Consider the following 27,034-nt stretch of genomic DNA (forward strand, 5'->3'; position numbering starts at 1 on the left):
GTCCATTGGCAACTTTAAATCTGTCAGCATCCGCTGGACAGAGGGGTCTGAATGCAGGGCTTTTCCTCTCTCTTTCTTGTAGCACAGTGTCACCTACACTAAGTCACTTCCCAGGGAAAGCAAAACTTTAGCCACAGCCCAAGAAGCAGTGGAAGGGAAGAGAGTGCCTTCTAGCGGAACATGAAGCAGGTGGGACACGCTGTGAGCTCTGCATCTTCAGGTGCAGCTTGCCTAAGCTTCGGGCGCGTCAGCTACCGAAACTGGAGGAGCATCCAGCCCGTGTTTGTGTGACCCGGGATCTAAGGGTCTGCGTGGAGGCGTAATGGATGCAGGGTGGTCTGCGCTGCTGGGCAATGAGCCTTCAGGAGCAGGGCTATGGAGGCATCCTGCGGTCGCACCACTCAGACAGGGTCCCGGAGCTCGGCACCAGACAGACTGCGCTTCCCCGCACCTCACACACCTGAGCGGCCTCCGTCCATCGTTTTCTTTCTTTTCTCCTCTCTCCCTCCCTTTCTTCCTTTGTCTTCTTCCTTCCTTCCTTCCTTTTTCTTTCTTCCTTCTTCCTTTCCTCTCTCTCTCCCTCCATTCCTTCTTTCCTTTCTCTTTTCTTTCTTTTTTTTTGACAAAAAAGGCAGGTACAACATTGTTAGATATTTTATTAAGATTAGGCTGGGCAAAAAAAAAAAAGAGTAAGGAAGGGATGGGAGGATGGAGGAGGAGGGCGAGAAAGGGGGATTTAGAAAAAGGAATCAAGATGTGTTACGTACACGTGCCACTTCCCCAGAGTGTAAACCTTGCGTACTACAGAGTCAACAGATACATTAAAATAAAACATCAGACATTTAGAGCTGAAAAGGTGAAAAGAAAAAAGGATCAGGGTGGCCCAACTGGAATGAAGGGGTTGTTAGTAACGTCTCTGAGGCAACAGCCCTTTGTCAGTCGCCAGAGCTTTCACTCCGGAATGAACGTGAGCAGGCATTATCTGTCAGCCTGAGAGCAGGGGCCTCAAAAGAATTCTATTTTATCTAACTCAGGCTTCCTTGACATTGGTGTTCTTACTTAAGTCATCTAGAGCATGTGTTTTTATTAAAATATTGTTGAACAGCAGCAAGTCAGAGGGGAATGTTGTATAGGTGAAAATACACCAGGCGGTGCGTGACATTTCCATGATTGGTTCTGTCTTCAATGCTTTGCTACAATCTGTTAAATGTAAGCACATTCAGGATGCATGTTATCTGTCAGAGGTACCGTGGGGAAAAGACACGGTTTGCAGGTGTTCATGCAGACAAAGGCTTCACGCTGATGCCACGAGTACTCAGCCTGGGAGGGGGGAGGGCCCCACCCACCAGGCAGACCCGCCTGTCCAGGACTGACCAGCCATTCTCTGTCCTTTACAGCCTCGGTTGCATCCACTTGCAATGACCCAGGGCTGCCCCAGAACGGCACCCGCTACGGAGACAGCCGGGAGCCAGGGGACACCCTCACCTTCCAGTGTGACCCGGGGTACCAGCTCCAAGGACAAGCCAAGGTCACCTGTGTGCAGCTCAACAACCGGTTCTTCTGGCAGCCAGACCCGCCCATGTGCATAGGTATGAGGCATCAGGAAATGGAAATTTTGTATTTGCAAATAAATATGCTATATACTGTGCATTAAAATTACTAACATACTGTTACTTCAGAGTACTTCAGGAGTCTCTTATATGTCCTGGGGCTCTCTGACACCAAACTGAAATTTAATGGTAAATATTTCAACTTTATTTTATTGGGTGAAATAAAGGAAGTGGTTTACTTAAGGTATAGAAATTGGCAATTATCTAGCACATTTGTCCTTAGAAATTCTTGTATAAATATATATCAAGGAAAGCACTGTAATTTAAAATTCCAGGTGGCTCAAAACTTGCAATCTTACCATTGGTCCTCTCCATTTTATTATTGAAACATGCCTTAAGCAAAACTTACTCACTAAAAAAGTACTTTCTCCTTTTAGATGAGTCTTATCCATAAAATTAGTACATTTGAAATAGAGTTCCCAAAACTAGAAATCATACTTCTCTTGTGAAAATGAAGGAAAAGAGAGAAAGTTGTTTCTGAAATTCATTAAAAATTTATTGTTTGGCCATATTAAAAGGGTACCAAAGGCTCTGCAGGCCTTGGTTGACTAGTCATCTACCATGTCTATCACAAATATGTTTCAGGGAAATTCATATAAAGTGGTAATTACATGTAGGTTGTCTCTTCATTCAATTAAATACTTGGGCATAGAATGCCTCTTTCAAGTATTTCATCTTCATTGCAGAATGATACTCTTCTAAACTTTATTACTTTAATGAACTACCACCATTTAATGAGTACTTCTTTGTGATCTGTTTGACAATTGTAGGATTTAATTAATCTGTGGAAAGGCAGAGCTAACCCGATGCTGTGTTTTGTGCGCTGTGCCCTTGAGGGGCGTCCCTGGTCCCTGTACACTGTGGCACTTGGCTCTGTCCTCGTGGTGGAGTCCAGCAGAACGTCGCTGCTGCAGCCCAGACCCTCCAGGGCTCTGCAGTCTCCAAGGCCTCTGCCTACTTCCTTTCCAGCAGAGCACTTGGCTGACAGCACAGCCACTGCTTCCAAGAGCAGCCCACTTCGAAGTGGGAGAAGGCTCTTCCTCCTCCTCCTCCCCACCTCCTTCTCCTCCTCCTCCTTGCTTTCTTCCATCTTTCTGATCTCTCGGCGATTAAGAGACAGCTAGGAATTAGTCTCTTAATGGTAACTTATCATTTTATGTTTACTTAGACACGGTCACGAAATCTGACTGTCTCCCTTAGTCTTTGTTAGTTCATCTCTGGGTCACCTAATTTCCACCAGCAACTAAGAAATCGCTCTCAGCAAACAGCACTGTCTGGTAGGTGCTCACAGCTAGTGAAGAATGGCTTCTGTGGGCAGGAGGCCCTGCTGCACCCATATACTGTGTAAAAGAGAGCTGGGAATAAGCAAAGTCGTCTCTTCACGGCGTTGCTCTTTTGTTTTACTGAGACGTGATTATGTCCTGCGTAAGGTCAGCCAAACACATATTGATGCTGATTTCATCTGTGTGGTGAAGATGTATGTACAATACTTTAATTATTTTTTTAACTTTTCCCCTTGTTGACAGACAATGCATGTTCATTGCAGATGTTTTGAGTTATAGTAAATCTACAAGACTAAAAAAAAAAAAGGAGTTAAAGAAAAGCTAGAAGCAGTTACTATCAACATAACTGTATATAAATAAACTTCATAAATTGGTATATGACGATTTATCGAAAAAGGTTTTTGAAAACACTGACAGAGCCCTGGGTGACTGCTTTGTGACTTTGATTGTGGTTGTGGGCTTGGCTAATGTCAGCGCAGGCTTCTCCTTGTGTTGCTCTGTTTTCCTACTGATTTCTGGGCAGTGTCCTGGAAGTGAGGTCGGCCCAGCCCTAGGTCCCTGTGCAGGACCTGGCACCTGGAATGTCCCGGGCTGACTTCCTTGGCCCTGACAGTGGAACGGCTCCTTTGTGCCTCTTTTCTGTTCTGGGAAGAGCCTAATGAACATCTCTGTTTTAACAAGAGCACCCGTAATTGTCAGTGAGTGACATGTTCTGCAGACTTGCATCTCTGGGGTATCTTCTTTAACCTTTTGCAAAACTCAGAAAACGGTTGCATCGGCTCCTGTAGTTGGCAGCTATGCATGTTTATTTTATCTGACTTAGAGAATCATCACAGGAGGCAATTGCAGCCTCGTTGTGAGCAGAAAGTGCTGAGTTCCATTTTTCTTGGGCATTTTAAGTTAATCACAGAGCTGAACTTTTTTCACTGCTCCTTGTCCACTCTTATTCGATTCTTCCAGACTGGGCCAGCCAATCGACCCCTCCCACCCACATCAGCACACGCCCTTCATGCTGAGATACATTCTCAGCACGTTTTTATTTATTTTATTTTTATTTTTATTTTTAAAACTGTGAAACAGGGGCTCATTAAATTGTCCAGACTCCGCTCCCACTTGTGACCATCCTGCATCAGCCTCCACAGTGCTGGGTTAGCTGCTTGCGCCACCGGGCCCAGGGTCCTCCCCTCCTCTTGTCAGTGTCTGCTTCCCTCCCTGCTCCGCATGCTCTGTTCCTCTCAGTCCCGGCCTGGGTGGACTCACTTTCTGTGTACATTTCCTGCTTCTTCTTTGTCCTCCCGAGGCCTTCCAGAAAGGGAAATCCTCTGCTTGGGTTTTCAGCTGAGTCCTATGGGACCGACTACCAACCAGAGGGAACTGACTGTTCTAATCCCAGTACTGTGTGCCCCAGAGTCTCCAGGTTTCACTTTCTTACATGGCCTGCAGTCGCTTTTCCCCAAGTCCAAGACCTACAAAGCTCTGAAGAGCACTTATCCGAGTCTGCGGGACCCCAAGAGGCTGTGGGGAGGCACCAGTGGGCCCAGGGATGGCGCCAGGTGAGCTTCAGGGGGCTGTGCAGAAGCCTGCTGTGCCTCCTCAGAGGGTCCTCCCTCCCCCATGGAACAAGGAGCCCCGGGACATTCGCTGGAATCTGACATGGAGGTGGATTCCTGGGTCCAATCCTTTTGGAGAACTTCCCAGAGTCTTGGGTTATATTCTCTACTAGGTTCTGATCCTATGGAAAATATGTTGCAAGCTTTTAAATAAAACTTAAGGAAGGCAAAATGAAGAAGCCCGGGTGGAAAGAGTGAACCCCCAGGCCAGAGTTAGCAAATGCCACTTTCAGCTTTTACACAGATGCATTTGAAAGTGACTCCCGGGAGCATTCCAGTAAGAAAGGGTCCCCTGTCTTGTCTGAATCAGTAGCTGAGTCCTGTCCCACTCTCTTCCTGCTGAAGACACGAGGCTGAAGGTCATGGGCTTCAAGGACGATCTGTCGCTGGCACCCCAGTCTGCCATGTTTCATCTTTCTTACCTCGAGTTTTGTAGAATCTTCCAGACCTTTGGCACCTTCCCTCTCTACAGCGTCCCCTGGTGATAGGACAGCGTTTTATACCCAGTCCTGCTAGATTCTGGGGAGGGGAAGCCCCCCAGGCCAAGGTAGACCATGCTCTCACCAAGCTGCACACCAGGAAAGTGGGGTTTCACTCCATTGTGAAAAGAGGTCCTGTTACTCTTGGGCATGTGGCTGTGAGAATTTATTATAAATGATTTTTGTGATACTCATTTACTTTTCATTGGTCAGGGTTGATCTCAAACATATCGTATTTGGGTGTATTTGTTCTTTTGAAAGATTTTTTCAGGAATAGTGAGCCTTTAAGCACCACCTGTCACAGAAGATTGTGAATTCTTTCATTTGATTTTCATAACAACAATCTTTTGCATGTGTGCAGAAAAACATCACCAATTGGACGATTTTACCCCACTTGTTTGTTTACTTTTGTAAGTGTGCACATGGCCTCTGATGGGAGACAAGGCCTGTGCTTAGGGGTGCTTGGCCACAAGTCGGGGTGCTGGAGGTAAAGGCAGCCAGTGTGTCCACACTAGTGTCCACATTATGCGCTGATAAATCTACAGAGTTCTAACCCCTTCTGAGCGATGGGAGACTTCAGGAAGAGGCGAGCTTGTACCTGAAATAATCCTAACAGTGTCCGGTCACTTAGCAACAGTGAGCTGTGCAGTGACTGCCAGGCTAGTGCAAGGGGGATACCTCCAGTTCCAACTGATGACCTCAGAGACACTGAATTTATCATCATCTTGTAATGTGTTCCTTTTGGATAATATTTTAAGCAGTTTGATCAAAGAATATTTTTAGAGGTCAGTTTCTATCATTGTGTAGCCCTGGATATGTGTGTGTGTGTGTGTGTGTGTGTGTGTGTATGTGTGTCTTTGTATCTTTTAATGTGTATGTTGGAGGGTATGAGAGTTAAGTAGTCCAGTTAAGTTGGATCAAAATTTAAATTATAAGAAGGAAATCGTATTTGCCAGAACATGAAGTCCTCTCTGCAACGGGATGGTGTGTTACGTGGGATGCATAATTATACTACAGAAGCGACACTTTCCGGGCCTGGGCCTTCTCTCTGGTTGACTGAGGACGGATGCAGGTCCTTGCTGGGGAAGAGGCTGCGAGTGCCCGTTTAGAGGCCCTGGCGTCTCCCCACTGCTGGCCACCGCTTCCCCCTAACTCCTCCCTGTGGCTCTTGTTCTGTGACAGCTGCCTGCGGCGGGAACCTGACTGGCCCCTCGGGAGTCATTCTGTCCCCCAACTACCCGCAGCCCTACCCCTCTGGCAAGGAGTGCGACTGGAGAGTAAAGGTGAACCCCGACTTCGTCATCGCCTTGATCTTCAGAAGGTATGTGCCCCGCCTGCTGCCCACACCAGGCCTGGAAGCCAAGTGCCTGGCTTTGTGCCGTGCCAGCCCTGGGCCTATGTCTCCTGCATGCCCCACCCCCATGCAAGGTGACTGGCTGGGAATGTATTATGTCTTTGGGGCCCTTCCACTCGTGAAACACATGTGCATTCATGCTCCACGCCTCTGATCTGGCACACAAGGTGTTCCGTGTGAGAAGGCTTCGCTCACAGGACATTCAAAAAGTAATGAAAATATGATATAGATTTGCTCCGTATAATTTCTCACCACTGCCTCCTGTTTTCCTAAATGTGCATTGGTGAATTCATTTGATGCCGTGTTCTCTGACATCCAAGGGCAGCACTAATACTGTCATCGAGGTATGTGGGACTCAGTGATGCTCTGGGAGTGAAAGTTTCCCAAATTTTGGTTGCTGTAAGCTTTGAATTACTAGACCTGTCTTAAAAATCCTGCTAAACTAGATGATACAAGGTCAATTCTGGGGTTATTTTATAAAATGCATTGCATATTCATGCATAGTAGGTGGTAATTAGGTGCTTATGGGATCCCAAAGCCTTTTCCAATGTTACGCTTTGATTGGGGCTGGATGGACGTACTGTGAGTGGGAGGCGTCCCGGCGGACGACTCCTCCGTCCACCTCTGAGTGACTCAGAGCAGCCGGCCTGTGTGCCCCGGTCTGTCTTCTGGTGCAGCAGGTTCCCTTCCCCAGAAATTTGGGTCAGTATCCAGGGCTCCTGTGACCGCCTTGCTCAGTCCTCCAGATGAGACGTGAGGCAGTGGGATTTTGAGGGTCAATGGCTCTGCCCCCGCAGGTTGGTGAGACGGCCTTCCCTGGATTTACTACGGTGCCGCAGGCTATCAGGGTGGTGCTGCTCTGAACGCCCTCGCTGCACAAAACCCCAAGCAGCGAGTGCCTGTGGGCAGTGTTGCTAGATAGCGCGGTGCGGTTTGTTAATACTGATGTCTAGTAAGGAGCCTTTCTTACAACCGGCCCACACACCTGGCTCCTAAAGGCCTGCTGGAGACCACAGAAATCCAAGATAGGGATTTCCTGCCTTGCCTTTGGCAGAACGACCATCCACATTCCTACTGTGCAGCTCCACTGCTGGAGCACAGGCAGCTGCATACCAGCACTGCTTCTCACTGTTTCCCTTTCTGGAGAGGTCTGCAGGGGAGGCTCTTAACCCCCACAAACGCCTGTGAAACCCCTTGGGCCACTAGTTCCATAGGTCACAGTCCTGGACCTTTTCTCGCATCTGGGTCATCTCCGTGTGCTCTGTGGGGATTGAAAGTCTGGGTCTACCTGGTAGAAAGCCCGATCCTGGGTGGGGAGAAGGCTGCGGGAGGAGTCAAATGGGAAGGCGCCCTATGTGCGGACATCAGGGCATGGTCTGCAGAGTAAGTGATGAAATGTCCCTCCCGGAAGGTGCTGCTGGGACAAGGTCCCCTGGGGACGCACGCCTGGCCAAGTCAGGGCGTGGGAGAGGCCAGTGATGCTGACAGTGGAGGAAAGGATTCTGGGAACTGAAGGACCTGGGCTCCAAGGACTGTTCTGGAGCTCAGGTCTGGGGAGAGAGGGACCTTTGACCGCTGCTCCTGTGGGCAAGGGGCTATACCGCTCACAGGGGATCAGTTAAATTCGGTTCAAAGGATTGCTCAATCTTGGAACAGATGTTAGCTATGCATAGGTACAAATAAAACAGGACTTAACACGCGAATCCATAACTAAGTGCAGATCTATCTTCAGACTTCTATGCATGAACTCTTCTATAATTTTAGAAAGAGACCAGATGGGATTTTTTCCTGTGCCTGGTTGTATTTTCAGTGTTCAATATCTAATCTACAATCATAATTAACTATATCAATATTGGAGATGGAACATAACCCGATTCTGATAATCCTTGGAAAGTATTTTAAGTAAAATTACTAGTGGTAAAATTCCATGAGGTCGGTCCGGCTCCTGCTAGCCCTGACACCGGTCACGCCTCATCCCTTCATCCGTCCTGTTTCCGGGGACACCTTCTCCTTCTCCCGCCTTGGCTTTCAAGACAGACCAGAGCCCTGGAACAGCACATTTCCTGTGATTACAAAACGTCTTGGTCCTGTCAGCTGCAGCACAGATCCTCCCAACAAAAAGAACAGGGCTAAAAAGAACGCTTGTTCCAGAGCAGGAGGAACTGTGCAGGCGGCTCCCCGCTGGCCTCGGGCCTCCTCCTGACTGATACCATCTTCATCTCAGGGAGTTCGGACACCTGGCCGGCGTGGTCACCCTGGGGAGCTCACGGATTCATTGTAAGAAAAAATAAGCAAACACAACAAATATGTACAGACTTTAAGAATACATGGTAATACAAAGGGTGCCTTTTTAAACACTAAAAATATTCAAATAAAAATAGCATATCAGTGGAAATCGATTCCTCTGCAGTCTAGTTCTTTCAGAGTATACCCCATTATCACACTCAAATGTACAGAGTAGAAATATAGCTATGTTATCATGGTTCGTTTTCTTTTACATATCTGCCGAATTGTATTAGATTGAATGTTATGGTCAAAATAACGGTATTTATTATGACTGTTATTGCTACGCAATATTATTACTTAACTTTTTGATTGCCTTCATTATCAAAAGTCTTATTAAAAAACATACAAAATCATTTTGTGTTTTCCAAAGCTTGACCCTCTGGGAGATGCGGGAGGCCATTAGGTGTTAACGCCGGTTTGGTTCTTTCCTTTCAGCTTCAGTATGGAGCCCAGCTACGACTTCCTGCACATCTATGAGGGCGAGGACTCCAATAGCCCGCTCATCGGGAGTTTCCAGGGCTCCCAGGCCCCGGACAGAATCGAGAGCAGCGGGAATAGCCTTTTCCTGGCATTTCGGAGCGACGCTTCCGTGGGCTTGTCCGGGTTCGCTATTGAATTTAAAGGTAGGCACCACGAGGGGTGGAGCCTGCGCAGGCTAATTGGCTTTGAGGGTTCCCGGTGAGATCTGGTGAGATCCGGCACAACTCTGCAGCACAGGCAGGCTGCTGCTGCTCCCTCTGTCAGGGGAAGAGCCCGCCTCCCCAGGAAAAGAGTTGCTAAGGACACACGTGCACCTTAGTGAAAAGAGAAGGAGATAGAGGTTTGGTTTTCTACGAATCCATGGCCATTTACAGATAATTTATGGTTTGCATAAGGAATAAGTTGATGGCATTAAAGAATTATTTAAAAACTTGTTTAAATGTCCTCTGATTTGTTTCTTCAGGATAACTGAATTTGAATTTTTACTGTGGAATTGCCGTGGGCTCCTGTCCCCTTCTCCTGTGGGCTCTGTGAGTCTGGGGCCTGGCAGGGGTGCCTTGGCTCCTCACCTGGTGTAGGGTCAGCTGCCTCTGCCATGAAGGTCCAAGCAAAACACTCAAACCTAGCACAGAAACCACCCTAGACCAAATGTTTCTCTTTTGAGTCCATAAAACAAAGTTCTTTTTCAAATTTATTTATCCTGTGAATAATGAAGATACCAGGTGTAATATAAAGAATTAGGGAAGGGGATGCAACAAAATATCAACTCACAGTAATGAATGTTTTTTTTCAAAAAATTGATAAAAATTTATCTCAACTTTTGAGTTCAGTGTGTAAAGAAAGCTGTAAAGGAAAATGGACGATACATTTAATCTCTTTCACCTCTCTAATAGATTTGTATTTCTCTATATGGTTTTACATAGATAATCTATTTCCTCTCAAGCCTCAGAAATTGGTAAACATTGGGGTCTTTTCTAAATCTACAATGAAAGCATCCCAGTTCACCCCTCAGAGGAGGGTCCTGTGCCTCTGCCAGAAGATGCTCTTTCAGAAATAGGAGGAGCTGGTCAGAGACTGCACCCCTCACCAGATAGATTTTACATTAACAGGAAATCAGTGAAACTCATATCACCAGACCTCAGGCTATTCTGTTAAAGCCAACTACAAGAGAAAGCAAAACCCAGCAGACAAACAGAGAAGAGATCCTCCCTCCCCTCGTAGGCTGCCAGTCTCTGTGTACTGAGCACCTGGCTCTCCTAGGTAGCTCAGGGGAGCCATTCTGGATCATGCATGAAGGGGGCGTGAACTTCCTAGCAGGCCCTGGGGCCCCACTACCTTGTCTATGCTCTGGTTCTTAGCCATGTGGGGGGCTGCAGCTCTGAATGTGTAAACCCCTCATCGAGTCCATGGGCAAAGTCCCAGGGGAGAGAAGCTTCCCCCCTGCACAGTGTTCTTGCATTGGTGGTCCCTGCACTGTGGTCCCTGCACGGTGTCCCTGCATGGTGTCCCTACAGTCATCCATGTGAGCAGTGAGCAGCTGCCAGGCTCCCAGGAACAGAGGTGCCAGGCAGTCCCACAGTGCAGCTGCTCACGCAGTCTGGCGTGGCCCGTCTGTGGCCTCCATTGTGAGAGTAGACAGAGACGTCCGTAACTGGAGAAGACAAGAACAGCAGGAGAATGCACCATGTTATAAAGTCGCGTAATTCAGGAACAGGACAAATTGCAAGCAAGGAGGGGCCCATGATTTATCACCAAGCACCTGGAGCTGACGACTCAGTAAATGGAACCAAAACATGAGATGCGGTTCCGTGGAAGAAAATCCTGCTGCCAGGTTCTGAATTGGAGTCATGAGCTGAAAGCTCCAGGAGAGGCATTTCACCCCAGGAAGAGAGTTACCAACAAATGTGATCAGGGTGAACAAGAAGGTCATGGCCTGGAGGTGGTTGCAGGGAGAAAACTGGGAACCACTCAGCGCTGGTGGCCAGGGCTGCTCCGGACTGGATGAACAGTGCGAGGGAACGGCTTTAACAGTGCCACAACTTGATGTGTTTGCACCTTCTTTGCTTAAAGTAAACGTTCTGTGTTCCACATGGGACTTAAGGCTGCGGCAAAGAGTGATGAAAACAGCAATTAGCACTTGAAACATCCAAATGGGCTTCAGTCTGACTCTCAGAGCCCCCCCCCATACCACAGTCCCACTGAGGCCAACAAGAGCAAACCAGAGGCAGCAGGAAGGTTTCCATGATTATGTCTGCATAATTGATCAAAGTACGTGCATAGCCCACGCTCCATTCGGGATAATAGTGCTCCTAATGGATCTATGCTTATATATTATGCTTAGACACAGTACTTCCTAGAATAGATGGATGGATTGAGTGCCAGTGAGATGTCTCTGGCTGATATCGATTCATCGATTGTTAAAACTGAAAATATCGAACAAGTGCAGTTCCCGGGTCTCTTGTTCCTCTTGCAGGGGACGCTGGTTTTATTTATTCTCTTCCCCTTCTAGTTTGCAGTCTCCGTCCTGGGCACTGGGGCACCGCCATTCTCTCAGATGTGCAGCACAGTCCCCAAAGGGGCCTCCTTCCAAGGCCAGTGAGGGAGCCAGGGGGCTGAGTGGACCATAGGTCAGCGGTCAGGAGGAAGAAATAAAACCCGAATGAGCACTGCCAGTCTCCACCCCCAGAGGCTGGCCCGTGTCCAGGCACAGCTCCAAAAGTTATTGTGTGTACAAATTTAACATCAATGCAATGTAGGGTAAGGGATTCGGCACACAGAAATGTTTGTCAGGGCACACAACTGCCCATCCAAAGGAAAAGAGCTGGGCTTTGTCTTTATCCTCTGTGAAGCTATCCTTCAGCCTAACTTGAAATCAGTAGCACTATTGCCACACACGGTTTTCAAAACGTTATGTATGCTCACTTAGTGACATTTTGTATGGTCTGTTAAAGTAGAAAATGAGAAAACATGAACCCTTCCCAAAGGTAACGAATTGACGGTGTGATAGGGAGCCCAGAGCAGGAAGAAGCCTGTTTCCCACCTGTATTTGGGAAGAGTTGTTGCAGTGCCACTGAGGCTATGTCTCCTCTGACAACCGGAGTGGGGCCAGGCATCCACAGGGCCAACCCCAGCTTGGAGAGGAAGGAGAGGGGCGCAGGGCCTGCCTCACCTCACTCAGCCCAGTGGAGGAGCCCTAGAGCCTCTTGGCATTACCGTGGAGACTGAGAGGCCCTAGAGTGACTGCTGCACCTGCACACAGCTCCCCCGCAGCCCGCCCCAGGCCTAGGTGTGCACTTCCTGCTGAGCTCAGCTCTGCAGCTTGCAGAGCAGTGAAATGATCAGAACGCCCTTCTGAGCCCTTGTCTCGGATCTCATGTCATATCACTATGAAAAGGTTCCCTTAACCTTCGCAGATTAAACCATTCATTATCCTTTGCCAAGCCAAATCCTCCTATCTCTTCCTGAAGGCACATGGTGATTCCATGTGGGTATGACTGACATGCACAAGTCAGGAAATGAACCTCAATTTTTCTTGAAGCAGTTATGGGTCCTAAAATCTACAGCCAAAACAAGTGGGAGTGTATAAAATATAATATTGTACCATTTGTATCAGAGTGAAAATAATTCAATATCGAAACTCTAATAAAGCACCGTTTTTAAAAAGACTGTAGTTATTAAAAGGAATTTTCCCATTTTTATTTGATCAATAGGTTGAATCGTCAGCTAATCAAATAGTTTTGAGCATTTCTCCTGTGTAGAGCACTGTGCTGAGCCCTACATAAACAACCAGACCAAAAGCAGAAGGAAAACACAGCCTCTCTCATGGAGCTCTCACCTATTTCTTGTGCAGAGAAGCCGCGGGAAGCTTGCTTTGACCCTGGGAACATCATGAACGGCACCAGAGTTGGCATCGACTTCAAACTGGGCTCCACTGTCACCTACCAGTGCGACTCTGGCTACAAGATCATGGAGCCTTCGTCCATCAGCTGTGTGATCGGGGCTGACGGGAAGCCGTCCTGGGACCACATCCTGCCCTCTTGCACAGGTGGGTACTCCTGGGCCTGGCACAGGCCCTTCGAGAGTGGCTCCACAAGCCAGCACAGGGTTGGGAGCAAGGCTGCTGGGTGCAGCAGCTGACATCTGGTCCATCATCTCCCTGGCCGGCCCTGTGCTCCACTCACAGGCTCTGGACAGACGCTGCTCCCTTTTACTGAGGCTCTGGACACTGTTCACTTCTGTATTTGAGGCCTGAGCTACATGAGAGGTCTGAACTGACATTTTCTAAGTGTCTCTCTCTCAAGAAATAGATTAATAGATTCATATGAGCAATCAATAGATGTGTACAGAGAGAGGAGAAAGGAAAGAAAGAGAGGATGATTTTAAAATACACATTTTTTGAATTGATGCATCATTTCCCCCAAAGTATAGTTTGTAAAATTTAATAAAGACTCTTCTAAGGGTAAAAGGAGCCTTTAAGAACAGAGAGAAACGCAGCTTTCTAGAGACAGAGGTCAGATGGCAGATGCCCTTGCGAGGACTTCAGGGTGGCGGGGACTTCGGGAGTTGGCCTGGCCATGTTGTATTCAGAAGTTCTCCTGGATTTCCAGCAGGCCCTCTGGAGCTGAGGCCCAGAGGCTCTTAGGTAGGCACTGAAGAAACAGGGCTAGAGTCCACTCAGCATTAGAATCTGCACTTGCCTAGTATGAGCAAGGCTCTGGGATAGAGGCACAAAACAGATTAATAAAATAAATCATTTTTGCAAGGTCAGAATGCATATGGTGTTCCTGAAGAACTTGGTTTTCTGGGTTATTTTACAATGCACTCAAAGACCAGTTCAGTTCAGTAAATTGAATTTAGGAGAGGAATGTGTTTTCTACCTGTCTAATAATGCTGCTGGTGCCCTCTGATCAAATAGTAAGTGTTTAAAAAAGGAACACATGAAAAAGAAAAGCAAATAAACACACGAGACCTACTTCACCTGTACCTTCTGCTGTTCCTGTGCTTAAATCCATCACCTGTGGCCCCCAGAGTGTTCAGTTTGGGCACCTTCTCCAGAAGGACCCAGCTTTACCAGATGCATAGACTAAGAACTGAACTAAGGTTTCTAAGGCATTTCTAATCCATGAGTGTATAAAGTCATTTTCACTGAAAAAGTCTACCTGTCAATCTTCCAGTTCTTGCATCTTTTACCCTATAGTAGTAAACACAGCATTCTGTTGCTGCTTTTCATGAGTCAGAAGACAGGTGAACCCAACGACTGCCACATGTAGGAAGCTTCCCTGCGGATTCAGTGGCCCAAGCTGACTGTCCCTTGGCTGTGTGCCAGCGGGGTGTGGGCATCCCCAGCTTGTTCCTAACCCAATGCAAAGAGCTGTGGAGGTTGTGTAGGAGGACCAGTGTAATGGAGATAGAACAAGGAAGTCAAATTCAGGAACACTCATGAGCTTTATGAATTGTAATAACTCTAAGGGAATTTACTTTGTACTGAATTCAAAAGTAATTTGAATCTATGGGAGGGTGGTGATTCTCTAAACATAAAATAGTGAAGTCCTATTTGGGCAAAAAAATATGAGATCAAATTTTGAATCAAAGATTACTTCTTTTTCCATGTCTGAAAACCTATGAATTCTAGCACAGGTGTTTTTTGCTTTTTGTTTTTTGTTTTGGGTTTTTTGTTTTGTTTTGTTTTGTTTTTGAGACAGGGTCTCACTATGTAGTTAAGGCTGATCTGGAACTCACTATGTTACCCAGACTGGTCTCGAACTCACAGCGATCCTCCTGCTTCAGCCTCCCTAATGCTGGGATTAGAGGCGTGTGCCACCGTGGCCCGCTTTTGGTTTTTGTTGTTGTCTTTGTTGTTGTTGTTGTTCTTAGTTTTGTTTTAACGTAATCAAAGCTAGAAAACCATGGAGCTCTGGCATTCAATTTACATGGAATAAAAGTCCACACCCCAGGTATCTGGGGCAGAGGAGCTGCCCAGTGGTTTTTCAGAGTGTGCCTGCGCAGGGATTTGTGTCTGTGGTCACTTGTAGAGTTGTAGAATTTAAGAGACAGGAGAAACCACAGGTAAAACAGGAGGATTTATTCCAAGATTTCAGTTGTGCATTGCCTCAGTGGACTGGAGTCCAAAGGCTGAGCCCAGAACAAAGAAAAAGCTCTAGTTTTATCCATGCTGTCCAGGAGGGGTGGGTCTGCCTAGGAACATGAAACTTGTGGACAGAAGTTGAACAAAGGCAGTCAGTCAAGCTACAGTTCTGTAACTGTAACAGTTCTGTAACAGTTCTGTAGCATATCTTGGTGGACTTGGTCTGGTAAAAACAAAATGTTATGAGAACAAGAGGCTGTGGAACCTTGTTCACAGGAACAAATTTACTAATTGTATTTGTAGTAGAACAACGAACAATAGCAGTTGGGAGGGGAAGTCTAAGAGGTTTTGCATCCCTTGGGGAAACCTGTTTTGTCTTTTTTTGTAAGTCCTGCTTCAACAGCAGTGTCACTGTTGGGAGTTTTGCTTAATTTCTGACATTTTGATAGTTTCAGCATGGTAGGACACGGGCCACACTTGATGCAGTCTGCTTAGATTCATGAGTGCCTTCTGTCCTGGGGATTCTGTCCATCACCTACAGCCTTTTTCTCTGAGTCTGCCGTGGAGTTGGAGCTGAACTGCAGTGCCCAGCGCCTTTTCCGTGGGCTCAGTGGCTCTGTGGCTCATCTTGTTCCCCACACACTCAGTCTGAGGCCTCTGGTTGCCTTCTATGGAGGGGACAGATGCCAATCAGCAGAGTGGATGAGTGGTGTCTCTCCATCATCTACGTGATCTCTCTGGCCTGTCTTCATTCAGCTAGGAAATGCTTTCGTGGGATGGCACCAGACAGTAAACTGGCATATGCTTATTTCTCCTGTCACTCCATTAGTATAGATTAACTTTGAACAGAAAAAGGATTGTGCTCAATTCTTAGTTTAACACAAGAGCATGGAAATAATAATTATTAGTAATTTGATGAAGCAAGAATTAAATGAAAATTCTCCATGTAAGCTTATCAATTTTAGAAACATTTGGCTGAGTCTGGAACGTATTCTGTAGTCTTGGTGTAAGCTGAGGAGAAAGTTTGGACCTGAGCATGATCCACCAAGGCAAATAAAGGTCAGAAGGCCAATTTTCCTTCATTTCATTTAGACTTTTTTTCTATTATGTGGTCACAAGACAACTCTTCCCACAGACGCTGCAAATCTCTATAGTTATGTCTTTAAGAAATGTATCCGAAAATGCCCTCAATTAGAGCAAATTTCCCATCCATAAAATTCACACATCAAAATGTTGGCCCAAGGATAATTTTCCCCACTTTTCATTTAAACTTCTTGTGTCGCATTTGAAGTGAAAGAATTATTGAGCTGAAAACGAGACATTTGCAAAATGATCTACTTGAATTTTATAGGACCTAGGGAAAGTAAAATAAATTTTAATTCTTCATTTGTAGTTATTTTTAGAACTTTGACCTTCAAGCCTTTGAGGGGAAATAAAAGATTGCTCTGAAATAAGCAGGGTGCATTGACAGCAGCAGGTGAGACGGAAGGGAGGCTGCCTGGAGACTGAGGACCTAAGAACAAGGATAACAGCTTCCTATTGATCCTCGTGAACATGTCCACGTGGGTGTTTTCAGATGATACCATTACTCTGAGTTCAACTGTAGCATGAGGCCTGGCTGAGTCTGTTCTGTACGTTCTCCATTAGCTGGCAGTGGACCGCACTGGAGTGCCAGATGCCCACACCGCTATCCTTTGACTCAGAAGCCATCATGACACAAGGGTTTGGGGAAAGCAGTTGATGGGTCACTAAGTCTCTTGACAAATCACTAACAGGGTGCCCGCATGTTAGGGCCGTGGTATTTCAAGGTGTCCTATTAATCTTGGACATTGTTCTGCCCATCAATTAGGGTCAGTGAGCTAATTAACATTTGAGGGATTAAACCTGCTATCTCTAATTTGTATATTTTTTTGGTGCTTAAAAATTGCCATAACAAGAATAAATGAGCTGTAGAAATATATATTTTCTCAGATATGGAAAAGAACTCCGAAGTCTGATCAGGGGCTCTGCAACCAGGAAGCCAATGAGAGTCAGGCCACACCCAGCAAAGGCAGTTTGGTGCTGAGAAAACTGAAGGGCACTGGCCTCGATTTACTTCAGATTCACGGCTTGGAAGTGCTAGCGACTTAAAATTCAGAAGCTGAGCATGAAGTCCCTGCAATTTAATCAGAAGACCGTTTCTTGAGGCTTAAAGAGTGTTTTGAGCATGTATAGTAGAACATTTTCCTGTTTTATTTTTCAGCAGAAACAGTGTCAGGGTAAGTGAGACAGTGGGGGAAGTCAAGACCCAGGCTCACAAATGCACACACACGTACACACGTTTGCAATGCACTCTGGCTCTCCGTCACGCCCTCCATTTATCCGCCCTAACTTTCTTCCTGTTGAAATTACCCTAAGAGGGCCCCACATGCACTCGTTACACACGCAGCTCCTTAATGGAATTTGTGCAACGCAGAGTTCAAACCTACCAGGCAGGATTACTTTTGATTCTTTCAGGCTCATATCAGTCTCATAGGAAATAGCAATGACCTTTATCTCCTCTAAATCAATTCAGTGGTTTATGGAAACTAGACAATTATAGCGGCCCATTCAGCAGTGGAAGTATTTGTGTTCGTGGAAGCCGTGCTATGACTGTGCAGGCTGATTTCCCAGAGGCGAATCGATGTTATCCATGTGGTCAGTCTCTGCTGCATCCTTTCTGTTACTTCTGACAACAGTGAAGAATGAGATCTTCACTTCAGTTTCTCCCTAACCCTAAACAAGCCAGGGCCCTGGCCCTGGATGCAGCGGGCACAGCTCACATCTTGGCTGTCTTGCTTTCAGCTCCGTGTGGAGGCCAGTACTCGGGGTCCGAAGGGGTGGTCCTGTCCCCCAACTACCCACACAACTACACTGCGGGCCAGACCTGCCGCTACACCATAACTGTGCCAAAGGAATTTGGTAAGCACATGTTTTTATATTCTAATCATTGTCACAGTCCTCTCAGGGCTAATTTCCAGTCATTCAATGAATGCCCTGCATCCTACTAAAAATAGCATGAAAATCAATTGCATCAAGTCAGGTCATTCACCAATGTGACATTAGTGTTCACCTTCCTTCCTACAGTCTGATCCCAAGTAATCACAGGACACTCCGCTGGTTCTCTCTGGGGGAATCATTGTTTTAATAGGATGTTTATGTGTGTAAGGAGTGGTTACAGAGTAACTAATGGTTTAGAGGTGGGTAGGGTGGTTGATCTCTGGAATCCTTGCTTCTGGGGAGGCCGGGACAGGAGGATATTAAGTTGCAGCCCACTCTGGACAACTTGGCAAGAACTTGCCTCAAAATAAAAGTAATAAAAAGGGGCTCTGGACATAACTTGGTGGCAGAGCAGTTGCTCAGGCTCCTGGATTCTGTCATCATGCTATCAAGCTGGAAAGCAGACAGACAGGAGCTGTGGGTGAGGAGTGTAGGGTCTCTCTGAGCACAGCTGGCCGCTGGAGTTAGTAGTCACGGGACCCACTGGGCCCCGTGATGTAAATGGGGGCATCCTTGTGTCTCCTGGAGCTGGCTCTGCAGTTCCTTCTCGTGCTGCCTCCCCCAGCAGGTTTGCAGACTGACTCCGCGTCCGCACGGCTTCCCAGGCTCCACTCTCCGTGCCTGTCCGCTCTATCCAGGAGTCTGTCCCTCTGGGTCTTCCCTGGAGTAAACCTGACCGTAGCTTTTACAGTCTCACAGGCCATTGCTGCTTCTCCAATGCTGAAGTTAAAGCCCCACCTGGCCAAGGATATTGTTTATATTAAATAAGCAATCACCCAGAATAAAGCAGATAGTAATTCTGAGGTTGGCATGCACTGGAGATAAGACACCTAAAGAAAGCACAGTTACGTGCTGGGAATTGAGTCGCTGGGGAAGACACTTGCATGTATGAAACAAGCTTCGGGCGCCTCTGCTGTGCTGTCTGCCAGCCCCTCCGATCCCAGACTGAGTCACGGGGGAGCCCAGAAGGACGTGTGCTGGCCACACAGCTGCCGGCCCCGCCCTGCTGGAGCGACTGACTGCCTGGAAGGCAGGACTGCTCTCCTGCCTTAGTGGGCAGCACTTCATTCTCCCTAAAGAAAGATTCGACGTGGAGCACAGGAGCTGTACTGGGCACTCTGTACAACCTCTCCCATCCCACCTTGTCTTTCCTCCTTCTTTCTTCTTTCCTTGGAGATTGATTGATGAACAATAAATTCGCCAATAGACATGAGCACCCGCGACACAAAGGAGAGTGCGTACAGCCACACCCTGACATGCTCAGGGGCACCGCCACTGCCAGGAAGGAAATCTGCTCCGTGTGTGAGAAACACAAGCTTGAAAATGGGAAGTGACATTCGACACAGGCCATCAGAGAGCCTGATTTCCTCTGTTTTTATCCAAAGGCAGTGCAAAAATTTCATTTATAAAATGGGAATCGGGCCACATTAATATCTTGATAATATTGGAAGTCACTCCTTTGGGTAAAGTGAGTAAAATGTGTGGTGGTAAGTGTGGGTCGTGTCTGTCCTCTGAGGCCTGTGACGAGGGCCCCTGGCCTTGCAGACAGGTCCTCTAGACTCTGGACCACACGTGTCACCTCCAGGGTTCTGTTCTTTATGTTCCACTTGCCATATGACACTTTGTTGTTAAGATTCACACCCACACACACTCACGCACACGCAACCACGCACACACACACACACACACACACACACACAGCTTTTGATTCTCATTGTTGGAGGACTGGCTGTAATGCAGGTAACTGCTCCAGAGTCTTCAGTCCAGTAGCTCTGTCTTCCTACGTTGTCCCATCCTCACATGCTCAGCAACAGTGTGGGCATCCTGTGCACAGCTGGTCCCTCAGCAGACAAGTGTGCTATTCGCTGTGATTCAGAACTCAGGTCAGGGGAGCCAGGAGCAGGCTCGTGTCTCCTTCATTCCCCACAGTTGCTAGCATGGAGCTGGTGATTTTCTTGCAGAGAAATAGGATATATGGGCAGCTGGCTCACTTTTATATGAATCAAAGGACCTGCACATTCAGCCTACAACATGACAGAAATGTGATTGTTCTGGGAGCTGTGGGGTGGGAAGGGCTTTCTGAGACACGCAGACTGTAATGTTCTCTGTCACCTGATCTCGGAACCTCGAGGGTTTGAGTAGCCTTCACCCACTGGGAAAATCTGCCTCACTCGTGGGACCCCTTCATGTTTCCAGGAGGAATTATTAAAATCTCAAAGTGAAAAACGTGCCTTAGATGTTGATTATGTATGAGGACAGAACTCAGTGGATGCACGTGCAGATAGACAAGCACAGTGTTAGACTTGGATGCTTCATCTGTGCTTACACATTAATTTTTCCACTAGAAAACTGACACACAAAATTGACCTATGCTTTGCCATTCATTGCTCATAATGAGGTAGAACGACTGCTGTGTAAGGCTTACATAAGAATGAGCAAAGGATAGGTTGCTTGTTGCTTGTAAACAGGTACTAGGTCACAAGTTTTCCTAAGTCTATAAAGCCACATTCATCATCACTTTTACAGACATTGATTAAATTTGGACTGTGAAATATATAGTTATGTTTTACTTGCTGGAGGTGTGAACACACAACCTTATGTACCTGTAGCATAGACAGTGGACTCAAAATACCCAATTCCTACGGTATCTTGCTGAATCAAGCATAGGACTGAGATGGACAGGAATTAGATACAATAGTAACTTTTCATAATGAGTTTTAAATTACTCACCAAATTATCATGCTACTCGATACCCATGTTACTTTTCACCAAATAAAATGGTACTAGTCAAAAATAAGTAAGATTCCTTTAGAGATCTTCTTACTCTATCTTACAGTACTATTCATTATAAGAAAATGATCCTTTATAAATGCTCAAATTATAGAGAAAACAGTAATTTTCTTCCTTTGGTGAAGTGCTAGAAGGTCAAAAGCAAAACAAAATTGTCCAATCACTGAAGTGTTAGACAACAGATGGTCCTTAGGATAAGATACTTTGGAGAGTGACCCTCACATTGACTTTGCTTTGCCTGTGTGCCCTTCCCCTGGCTCCCAGTGGTGTTTGGACAGTTCGCCTACTTCCAGACAGCACTCAACGATCTGGCAGAGCTCTTTGACGGGACCCATCCCCAGGCCAGGCTGCTGAGCTCCCTCTCGGGGTCTCACTCAGGTAAAATTTCAAGCAATGTTTGCCTTTAATTCTTTTACACTGTGTTAGAGATTAATTTTAAACTTGCCTACTGCTTTTCCTTTTTTGAGGAATGAGAATTTTAACCATTGTTGAATTTGCAGGTGTTTGGCAAATTTGTGCTTTAGACATTAGACTTCAAAAGCATTTTCATTCTGTATATAAAATACCTGCCTTTATCAATTTACTTACTAAGGTTATGGAAAATATAATATTCGCTTCAATAACAATACATATCAGAAAGAGAAGTGGCAGTACAGTGCTTTCTGTACTTTACTTTCTATGCTTTGTGACTGAACTTTCCCCTTGTAGTAGAAGCTCTAACATTCTTTCCCAATCATTCTGATCCCGTGGAGATGTGGGTGCAGGCAGCACTCCGAGACTTGAATGTATGCAGATGCAGGGCCGCTGCCTTCCATCTGACTGACACAGGCTTCGCTGCCCTCCTCCCTCGTGGACAACTAGCCCCTTACCAGCCCTGTGCTGTGCAAATCCACCCAGTGAATTTACCAAGTAAAGTGGATGGTGTACATCACAGATTTGGACCAACTGATGGCTAAGATTTCCTAGCTTTTTGCTATCTTCTTATTCACTGAAAGTCTTAAGGCTTACGTTTTTGTTCCTTCCTGACAAAGTCAGAGGGAGGAATGTGTCAAAGAGATACGTTTGCAATCATGTCTTCAGTACCAGGTTCCCTGCAAAAGCATATGCCCATGCACAGGGTCCTTGGAGGAGCTGCAGGAAGGTCCTTCCCTGTTCTCTATGTGTGCCTTACTTTCTAATTTGTATGTTTTACTGGTCCATGATGCAGGACTTCATGATTGTGTTCCTTGTGAGGAACTGGCACCTGTGTATAACGCATCTCAGTTCTTATTTCTCCTTCTTCCTCCATCTGCGTGTGCATTTTAAAGAGCTAAGATATATATTTCAGAAGACTTCTTCTGAGTCCTTTAATAGCGTGAGTTTGTATTTGAGGAAATGTTCTTAATTTGAAAAGCAAGTAATAATCACATTAAAGTAATTTATTTTATTTTTTTTTACATTAAAGTTATTTAAAGTAAAAGATTCCCATGGTACTTTTACCTCGTGTATTGTCAGCTAAAAATATTACTGGCCCTTTCTTCAAATAGCATAAATGAAGCATTGGTGATATTATACTTCATTTTAATAGAATGCATGAGCAAGTATGGAGTTTTGAAATCTTTATACAATCATTATGATTGCATCTTAAGCCCCAACGTGAAATTTACTTTAAAAGTTTAACAGTGTGTTGTGAAATTTCAAGGTGGTATTTATTTTTCAGGAAACTATGACTCATCCCAGTGCTGTGCATTTTCTGGGTCTCATGTATCTCTGTTTTTGTTTGTAGGTGAAACCTTGCCTTTAGCCACGTCCAATCAGATCCTCCTGCAATTCAGTGCGAATAGCGGTGCATCTGCCAGGGGCTTCCACTTTCTGTATCAAGGTAAAGGGCTCTGTCTGCTGCCGCGGTCTCTGCCACTGCCACTGCTGTCAGGCACATTGCCAAAAGCGCCAAAAGCCAAAAGCACATGCTGGGTCCTGACAGGATTGCAGATACCTATGTATTTATCACAGAACGATCTCATGCAGACATCAGTCCGTCTTTCACACTTGAATTTCACTTTGGAAGGGCGTGATGACATCCCCGACACACCCAAGCTGGGGATCGGTGGCAGCGCACTCACCCGCATGTCCCGGCCCTGGGTTCGATCACAGTGCTGCATAGCCCTCCACGAGTTACCCTGTGACTACACATATAGCACTTCCTCTCATTCAGAAAGCTGTTTTGCAATGGTTAGATCTTGTCCCTGCTTTCATAAAACCAATTTAAAGTGTGTAGTATATAATTCTGCATTTTATCGTTAAAACTATCTTTAAAGACAATTTAACAAAAGCAAGCAAAACACAAAACATCACTCAAGCCCCTACCACCATAACCGATTTCCGTTGTCTGATAATTTGTCTTTTATTCACCTTCAGTACTTTTGAACTTTCACACATAGTTTTAAATTGGAGCTTACTTGGGGTGGCTTCAAATTCTGAAAAGTAAAGAATTCTGTTTCACCTACTGCGTTTCCTCTTGGCTTTGCATGTGCATTGTGTGAACTTGAAAAATGCCACACGGAGGGCGCATCCACTTTCAGAAGCAGGGGGACACTTGGACAGATTGGTAACAGCTGTCGGGCTGTGGTCCGAGACACATCACCGTCCTCGCACATAAACCGTGCTCAGAAATGAGAAGCGATGCATCGATATTTCGGGGCTTGAGTGCTCGCTGAGACTGCAATGGCTTCTTTCCTGTAGTAAAGGTGTAGAATAGCATGGCACCTCCTGTGCAAGTCTTTCCTGGTGATCTCACCTTGTAAAGGCCGTGCTCTCCCACCCTCAGTTTTCATTAATTACGGATTATCAGAAGAATAGGAGTGAGTTTCACGGGCCGGTGAGGGCTGGAATATTCCCAGTCCCACTTACGTAGCAGTGGATGGAAAGCTGACATTGCTGAATTAAAAGTGTCTATGCTGTTGCAGGCTTTAACCTTTATGAAAATGTCAATAATTAACCAGTATTAACACACTGACCGTCAGGGAATGGCAGTTTAAGCAGCCTGCTTCTTTCCCCTGCTCATTTTCTTCAACTTCTAAACTACTTGCAAACACAGACTCACAAGTCGTTGTAGAGATGCAGAGTGAGCCTGATGATTCCATGCCTTTTCCCTGGGAATACTCGCACTACAGGTGCTGTCCAAGTGACGAACAGCTGCCTTTGATTTCTGCAACGATTCGAACATTCTGATTAAGTCTGGTTATCTCTGCATCACCATTCAGAAAACACACTTCTTCGAATTCTGCTTCTTAACTTAAACTCGTACATTGCCATGAAAACATGGACAGGGAAGTGAGACCCTGGAGGCGTCTGTTTCCCCTCACTCTGGAGAATGTGCAGTGAACCCAACACCTTCACTATGTTACAAAGTCCCCAGTTTCCTCTATTTCTTGTTCTCCACCAGTGAGATTTTATGTAAATCATTGTCATCCTACCAAACCCAAATCTTTTGGAGGCGACGAAAGAGGATCCTAAATGCAACTTTTAAAGCACTCAACAGCAACAGGGAAAGTTTTCAAAATGTATGAGAAGTTAAACTGAACCTCCATTCCTGAACCATCACAGCTGTATGGAGGCTCAGAAATTCCCCAAACTCTGCTGGACACAATCTCGCTGGATAGCACTTTCCTACGGTTACTAAAGCTTAGAAACTGCTCGGCGGGTTCATGATTTTGTGGTTGTAGGGTGCAGTACTGGTTAAGACCCACGGATCCTGCCACTGGGAGGAGCTGCTGGATGCAGGGTGAACACACCTCAGCAGTCACGGGGCAAAACACACGTGCCTCCGTGTGAGCTGTGACCGCCTGTAGCCCTGTGCTCCCTGCCTGCATGGTGCCCAGGGTGGTAATGACAGCGATGAAGCCATCATTCTCCCAAAGAGATGTCCTTGCAGAGAGGTTTTTCAAGAAGTGGCCTAAAGAACCCAAGTATTTGCCCAGTTTTGTTTGTGTTCCACACTCTGAGAGGAGAGGGAAAGAAGAGGCTGAATTAGAACTCATGGCTCCCAAAAAGGTTGGCCTCTGTTGTGACTGTGGGCGACGCTGATCCGGGCTGTGCCAGCACCTGGGAAGTTTGCTTGGCAGCTTTGGTGTTGTTCAAATCTCCGAGGGCTTTGCCACCCTGTGGGGTGAAGCTTGTGTAATTCACAGGCCCTCAGGGGTGTCAGGAGAGGGGAGAGAAAGGACCGCGGGTGCAGCACAGGCCAGGGAGCCCCGATCCCTTTCCAGGGGCTCCCCTCCCTCCGCTTCTGACTTCACCCTCAGTGGAGCAGGGAGCAGCAAGTGCTACAGGAGACCCATCGCGCAGGAGTCGGAGTGGCCCCGGACTTCCAGTGTCTGGGAAGCATCCGACCCTCTGAATGGCCCTGCCCGCCCTGCCCTTTCCGCTGGCCTCCCCCGACGTGCCCGCAGTGCCACTGTGAGTGTGAACACTGACGCTCAGCTGTCATTCCTTCGTGGTCGGCCGACCTCTGGTTTTCCCAGCTGGCTCCCCGCTCCCTGATCTCAGAGTCTAGGCTCATGGCTTCTGGCACCTCTTCTGGGCTTCCGAGCTCCGACCCGGCCGAGTGGCATCGTAAGTGACCCTCCCATGCTGCAGGCCGCCTTATCCAAACCACACCCATCCCTCCTCCGCTGCTCCTCCCTTCCTCCAGTGTGAGAGCAACCTTTGGTTTTCTCTGCAGTCATTGTTTGGACAGAGTTCGTGCCAGTCCATGTGACAGTCAACACCAGACCCAGGGGACAGGGCAGCAGGGCCAGCTGACCCCAAGCGGGGCGCATGCACTGCCTCCTGTTGCGCCCCCTCTGCCCATGCCCCATGTCCTTGGAGTTGTGTTTGCCCTCAGCAGGGGCATCTTGCTGCTTGTCCCTTGTGCTTATACCTGGTCATGTGCACTGTTTTCCTGGGCTCCAGTATACGGTCTAATGGCTCTCAGCTCCCTTCAAGTAGTGTACACCAGCTTCGTGAGATGTGTACATTCACTGTGGGTCTTTGCGAGACAATGAAGCCGTTCCCTGTCATCCCTGCGCAGTGCCCCTGGGTCTGTGCTGGGCCGCTCCTCAGTGTCTCCTGGTCAGGGTGTGGGAGTGACTTTCCCGAGGTGTGGATCCCCCATGGTCCCCGTCACAGACAGCAGACCTAGAGACTTGAAGGTGCCCCCAGTGTGCGCAGGGAAATTTCATGGAGACTTTCTTTGGCCTCAGCCCTTCGAAGCACGCAAATACACACTTTAGTTGCTTTCCTGGGCTGCTTCTCCCCTTAGAGGACGTGAGTTATGAGGCTTTGTTGGTTTCCCTCTTCTAAAAACTCATATTTTTTATCACGATCTTCTAAGATGTACGGTTTTGACAAGCAAGATTGGGCATCAAATTTTGTTTGTAATTCAGTGATATGCATTTGAATTCCTTGACTAGCAATGGCTTGTCAAATCAGATTTTTCAGCTACCAGAGGAGGATGGTTTTGAGACATAGAAAATATCCCTGGGCACTAAAGACACACGAAAGCACCATAGGGGGGTCTTGCACGCCAGCCTTGTGTGCAGTCAGGCTGTTCATTGTGGTGTTAGCTGGGCCGCTGCGGCAGTGTGGGAGGACACAGCACAGTCTGGCTGAGTGGCCCACGCACACCCTGCTGCCTCTCAGGACTGCGTGAGGCCTGGAGGTGTGGCCCTGCCACCACGCTGCTGCCCGGGGTGGGGAGTCAGACCTGTGGTTCGTTGCCATACTCCAGGCTGACCTCTGTCCCTGCTCACTTGCCCTGAGCTGGTTTCAGTTTTGTTCCTCAGTAGTTAGTGAGGGACATCATGAAAGGTAGAGAATAATTACAATAGCATGCAGAATGTCTCGGTGCAGCCTGCAGAGGCCAGTAGGGGAGAACCGGCCGAGCAGGACCACGGTTCCCAGCAGCGTCCACCCCATCTCCAGGTCCCCAGAGTCTGGGCCTCCCGGTAGCTTTCCTCTGGCCCAGCTCCCTGACTCTTCTGTCTCCTCTCTGTGCTTTCCTCACTTCCACCTGGACAC

The 27,034-nt window shown here is 47.0% G+C and overlaps 1 protein-coding gene across 1 annotated transcript in view; it reads left to right on the forward strand.

Annotated features, from left to right (window-relative positions):
* Csmd1 (CUB and Sushi multiple domains 1) overlaps positions 1 to 27,034 on the forward strand; it is a 1,140,625-nt gene that overhangs the window by 952,165 nt on the left and 161,426 nt on the right. Inside the window, exons 27-33 of the mRNA XM_010620376.3 lie at positions 1,398 to 1,589; positions 6,165 to 6,303; positions 9,058 to 9,245; positions 12,953 to 13,147; positions 18,011 to 18,127; positions 21,260 to 21,373; positions 22,761 to 22,856. Of these exons, the coding sequence (XP_010618678.1) occupies positions 1,398 to 1,589; positions 6,165 to 6,303; positions 9,058 to 9,245; positions 12,953 to 13,147; positions 18,011 to 18,127; positions 21,260 to 21,373; positions 22,761 to 22,856 (1,041 nt within the window). The remainder of the gene's footprint in view (positions 1 to 1,397; positions 1,590 to 6,164; positions 6,304 to 9,057; positions 9,246 to 12,952; positions 13,148 to 18,010; positions 18,128 to 21,259; positions 21,374 to 22,760; positions 22,857 to 27,034) is intronic.

The sequence above is a fragment of the Fukomys damarensis genome, unplaced genomic scaffold, assembly GCF_012274545.1.
Source record: "Fukomys damarensis isolate Sample0158 unplaced genomic scaffold, DMR_v1.0_HiC HiC_scaffold_18, whole genome shotgun sequence".
Taxonomy (NCBI): Eukaryota; Metazoa; Chordata; class Mammalia; order Rodentia; family Bathyergidae; genus Fukomys; species Fukomys damarensis.